This window comes from Eimeria acervulina, genomic scaffold (genome assembly GCF_000499425.1).
Source record: "Eimeria acervulina Houghton genomic scaffold, Eah_scaff1728, whole genome shotgun sequence".
In the NCBI taxonomy this organism is placed as follows: Eukaryota; Apicomplexa; class Conoidasida; order Eucoccidiorida; family Eimeriidae; genus Eimeria; species Eimeria acervulina.
In genome coordinates, this window is record NW_013548980.1 from 1 (window position 1) to 4899 (window position 4899).

At 51.4% G+C, this 4899-nt stretch overlaps 2 protein-coding genes across 2 annotated transcripts; one reads left to right on the forward strand and one right to left on the reverse strand.

Annotated features, from left to right (window-relative positions):
- EAH_00062640 (nucleolar GTP-binding protein NOG2, putative) lies at positions 1 to 3269 on the reverse strand (the record flags this gene model as incomplete). The annotated part of the gene is made up of 12 exons (XM_013393230.1): positions 1 to 191; positions 301 to 440; positions 536 to 615; positions 768 to 869; positions 1192 to 1327; positions 1411 to 1541; positions 1630 to 1699; positions 1940 to 2013; positions 2142 to 2267; positions 2377 to 2590; positions 2746 to 2956; positions 3143 to 3269. Coding segments are annotated over 12 exons (1602 nt in total), but the record flags the coding sequence as incomplete, so codon positions are not given.
- Positions 3270 to 3978: 709 nt separating this feature from the next.
- EAH_00062650 (Integrator complex subunit 11, related) lies at positions 3979 to 4641 on the forward strand (the record flags this gene model as incomplete). Its single annotated transcript, XM_013393231.1, has 1 exon — positions 3979 to 4641. The coding sequence occupies one exon, from the start codon at positions 3979 to 3981 to the stop codon at positions 4639 to 4641; it is 663 nt and encodes a 220-aa protein (XP_013248685.1).
- Between the last annotated feature and the right edge of the window lie 258 nt (positions 4642 to 4899).

Sequence of the window (4899 nt, forward strand, 5' to 3'; positions counted from 1 at the left end):
GCCGCCGAGTTCTTCGTGCTTGCTGGATTCCGTGGTACCGTCGGTGAGAAGGAGCGAAGTTCCTTCCGGGAAGGCCAAGGCTCCGTTCAGTTGGGCATCACTGTCATCTACTGCTACGTCTACAGCTGCACTTTCCAAACCAGGGGGAAGGACGTAGTATGGCAGTTTGCCCCGTTGGAGGTCGTATAGCACTACATCAAAGAAAACGAACCCGCAGATGACTCGCAGTAAGTAGCCGGAAGTGTGATGGGCAAGTAGTATTTTCAAGTGGACGGCTCACTATAATTGAGCGGGGCTTACTTATCCGGGCAGCTGTAGAAATATCAGGCTCCCCGCCTTTCTTCAGTTTTCCAAGCCGAACAGCCAAAAGTGAAAGAAATTCCTCAGCATCTTCCCAAGTCGTGCTTTGATCCAAGCCATAGCGGGTTATCACGGCTTCCCTGAATGACCAGCCAAGACAAGCCCGCTCCCCTGGAGTAGCGGATGGTGGCTTCGTGGGTTACGCTGGACTATTGGCGTGGCAAGATCAACGCACCTCTTGACCCGCTCTAACACGGTACCAATGTGCTCCTCAGGGGAAGCGATCCTTTCAGGCCGAACAACACCCCGCATCACCTGAACGCAATGATAATAAGCCGTTTCCTCCCACTTAGTAAATAGCGCCAAGCGTCATGAAATTAGAAATTGCCAATGCATTCAAGCATGAACCCCATTTTGCCCCAGAAACTATCTACGGCGACGCGCGTCAATCAAAGAGTAAAATGCACCTTATCTGTGTCATTGCCTGCATCGCTGCTGATGGGAACAATGCCCGGGCAGTCTATGAGGTACAGCTTCGAGGTGAGAGCCACGTACTGCCACACTCGGGTCTGAAGCACTCATGCAGAAGTCGCAGCTACTTCGCACATATACAACGATGAAAAATACGCAAATATTCCAACGACATGATCAACTTCCTAGTTGGAGAGATCGACCGCCCTTTTGTCGGTGCTATCCTTGGTAAAATATACCATCAAGATCTTAATAACTCAGATTAAGAAGCCCCTTAACTCTTCAAAGCGCAATTCGCAAGAGATCTAATTAACCAAGCTGCTGCATATGCCGGTGCCGGAGAACAAAAACCGTCTCCATACGCCTCTGTCGAAGTTGCATCGAGCTAGTATGCAGATCTACCCCAGTGCGTTGACAAACCTGGCCTGGTATCGGGGCCGCCTTGCAGACTTGCTTGCTCTTTAAAAAGTTGATGATTGAACTTTTCCCCACGTTAGGATATCCGAAAAACCCAATGGATACATGCTTTCTATCTGAAAGCAACTGCCCGTATTGTCTGCGCAGAGAGGAACAAAAAATACAAAGTTCATTTTTGATGGCATCCACGCCGCCTTGGAAACGCCTGTTGGAGCTTCGTACCTCAGTAACTGGAAAAGCTGAGTTCTGCCGATGTTCTTCTTGTTCTTGTCGGCTTGCATGAGCAGCGTCGGCATTTCCTTGCTAAGCTGCCGTAACCAGTGGCGAGCGACACGCGGCGGCACCAAATCCACCTGCAAAGAGAAAACCGCCGAGACAAAACTATCTCCGCTAGGAGTTCCATCCAAAGCAGAGGATGCCAAATTTAATGTACTGTCGTACCTTGTTTATGACAAGCACCAAATGCTTCGAAGAGCGCTGCGCCTTCAGATATCTCTCAAGGCGCGTGCATCTGCGTCGCCACGGAGGCAGGGCAAAACTATGCAGGAAATAGGGGGAATTTCATTGATTTATGCGAACAAGGCAATCAAATGATGTGCTCAAGAAAAAAGGTGCAGTCAATTAATCCGGATCATCTAGGCGGCCTCCACTGCAGCAGCGCCTTTCCGCCTACGGAGGCGTCTCAGGAGATCAAAATTCATCACTTTAGCAGCCAGAACACTAAATTGTGCCACGACCACCAGCCACATACCGAGTTCCCATCGGGTCACGCGCGTCTACGACTTGTACGAGGACGTCAGAGGCGTCGATAACTTTGTATAACTCCTAAAAGCAATTCCAACAAACGCGCCTACACCGCGTGGCTGTCAATGTAACGGAAGTAAGACTAGGTTGGAACATCAGCAAGAATATTCGAAACTTCCGCATGCTTATGGTAGACTGAGACGACGCACTCCCCATATCCTGCGACTTGTTCCCTTTTGGTAGATCGACTCTACTGGACCCCCCTCGCCGCCACTGTCTGCTGATGCACTCCAAGAACCGCAGGATTTCTCAAAGGCTGCCTCGCGTTCAGCAGCCTGCGTTAAGCCAGACGGAAACAGAAATCGGTCAAGACGAGCTCCAAGCGAAGCTTCCTAAATGGCTGTGTGGCCCAACGCATCGCAAAAACGCATGGGTACTCCTTACCTGCGAAGCCAAAGTAGTCAAGTCAGCTGCCTGTAAACGCGGTCGCTTGCGGGTTTTTTTACTGCCAAAAACACCTTCAAACGGCTCGAGAGCGACAAGAGCATCTCCACGCAATTTCGGCAATGGTCCTCCGGTAGTGACAGCTTCCTTGTTGCCTCCAACATTTTGATCTTTTATGAGGCTCATTGGCAATTTTGATCGCTTCAGAACGACTCTAGACGCACAGAAACATCTTGCCCAGACAAAGTAAGCTGCCACCTTTATCTGCAGAATGCTATTTTCTATGTCGCTGTATTGATGCACAAAGCTACATATGCAGCCGAGCACCATGCAGCGACGGGAAGAATTCACGTCCCTACTTGGCCTTACGTGTATGGGTCAGCGGTTGCTTTTTGAATATCCTCTCTAAAAGCCGCAAGCTTTTGCTGGTCGATGACTCGTGTGTTGCCGAACCACCGGCGGTCAGGCTGAATTCTTGCGGGCGCCAACGGCTGCGGTTCTTTGCCTCCCGGCCGCAACCACTTGGGCTTGGAGTTGTACATCTGCAGCAGTCTTATTTTGCTTGCAGAACGGTAATGACCTGACAAATAACCTCGACACTGCACACTTCCAAAAGCATGCATCATCTGCGCTGGTGCCAAGCCGTGCACTTGCTATCGCGGCCTCGTTAAGCGGTATCTTTCTTCCTGCCGGTTCGTTAACGTTGTAGCACTTACACAGAGACAAGACCTGAGCGCGGGCAAGCCTATGTACAGCAGAAGCCTACCGGGTTTCTTATTGGTCGGTATTTGACGATTCGGGAGAGTCGACGCCGAACCCCTCGTGATTGCGGACCCCTGTTTAGGGCCCCCCCCGCCAGACTTGGGGGCCCCACTGCTGTTCCGCTTTTTCATTTTTGCCATGGCTGACCTAGTATACTATGAGGAAGTTTTGCAGCACGCGAATGCACGGACAACCTTTCTACACTTCTGCAACGCTCAGTGTCACGAGGAGATAAAAATCAACAGGGGCAAAGTCGCCTAATGAGCGTTATTGGCCAATGTGTCTCCCGCGCCTGAATCATCGCCACAGAGAAATGTCCTACAGATTCGTCTATTCTGCAGGTACAGGGCCCGTTGGTGTTGGATCCCGTAGAAGGCTGCCTTTCCTTGGAGTGGGGCAGCCCGGGACTGCATCAAGCCATCGATTCCCCTCTACTGCAGTATAGAAGAATGAGTTTGTATCGCTTACAGATTAAAACAGACCCTGCGCGTTTGTTTTTATCCCCTGCGCGTTACATTGGTCACCAGTCACCTGGCCGACACAGCATGCAAGCCACAGGCACCAGCCCCAAAGACCTCCTGGCGGTATTGGGACCCTTCAGTAGGGCCCAACAAATAGATGCACAAATACAACTATTTGTTTCACGGGGCAATGACAAGTAACGCTGCTAGGAGGAAGAACCTAAAGGGGATGGCTAAAGGAGCTGCTGGGGGCCCTTACTATTGCATGTTTCCGTGTTTGCTTCTCCGTGCCTCAGTATATCCCCCTAAAGATCTTCTATAAGCAATACGCCACTCCTTTTCAGTTGGTTCATTAAGCAGGCCTCATGACACCCGGGCCATGCAGATGCCTTTCCACCGTCAGCTCTTACTGCAGGAGCGACAGCAACCGACGCCTGCCCAACACCATCAGCAAGCCCAGCAGCCGCCCCAAAGACAGCTGCGCATAGACAGACGGAAATCGGGGCAGCGCGGGGACAACGGCTCCCCACGAACGGGGACAAGGGGTGGCGATGGGGAGTCGAACTCTGCAAAACCTGTGGATGCGCATTCAACGGCACCGCCTTGGGCCCATTGCCCTCTGCTGCAGCCTCCAACGGCTTTAGGGAATCCACAAAACCATCATTTTTTAAAAGTTGGTAGTAGAATTGCCACAGACGGCAAATCAGCTGCAGAGGGAGCCGCAGAGCCCCTCAAAGTTACTGTTCTTGGCGCTGGCCAAGATGTCGGTCGCAGTGCGGTGTACGTACGGCGAGGAGAAAGGGGGCTTCTTTTCGACTGCGGCAGCCATCTAGGGGCTAAGCAGGCCAGGAAGCTGCCAGTTTTGAACATGTTGCTGGAGCTCGCCCCTCAACAGAATGCTAGGCAAGAGACACAGACAATGGAAGAAGCGCTTCTGCAGCCTTCGCCTCTGTTTGCCTGTTGTACAGACGCAACGCTTATCTCTCATTTTCACATGGACCACTGCGGCTCTTTGCCGTCATTTACAGAACGTCTCGGGTAAGAATGTGGTTCAGCTCTGCAAAAGTTTCAACTGTCAGGTGGTTTCCTCAACATAACAGGGGGCGTGGCCCTCTTTTCAGAATTACACACTGCAGCGTTTTGCATGCATTATTCAGCCCGTGGTGTGATGCCTTTGTAACGGTGTTTACGAGGGATGTCGTGAATGCTGATAGGTTTCGACTCACTAGTAGAGTGCATGCATTCGCTGCCTCCAGTCTAGATGCATATTTTTTGCGGCTGATGGCCGCATTATCTCTTT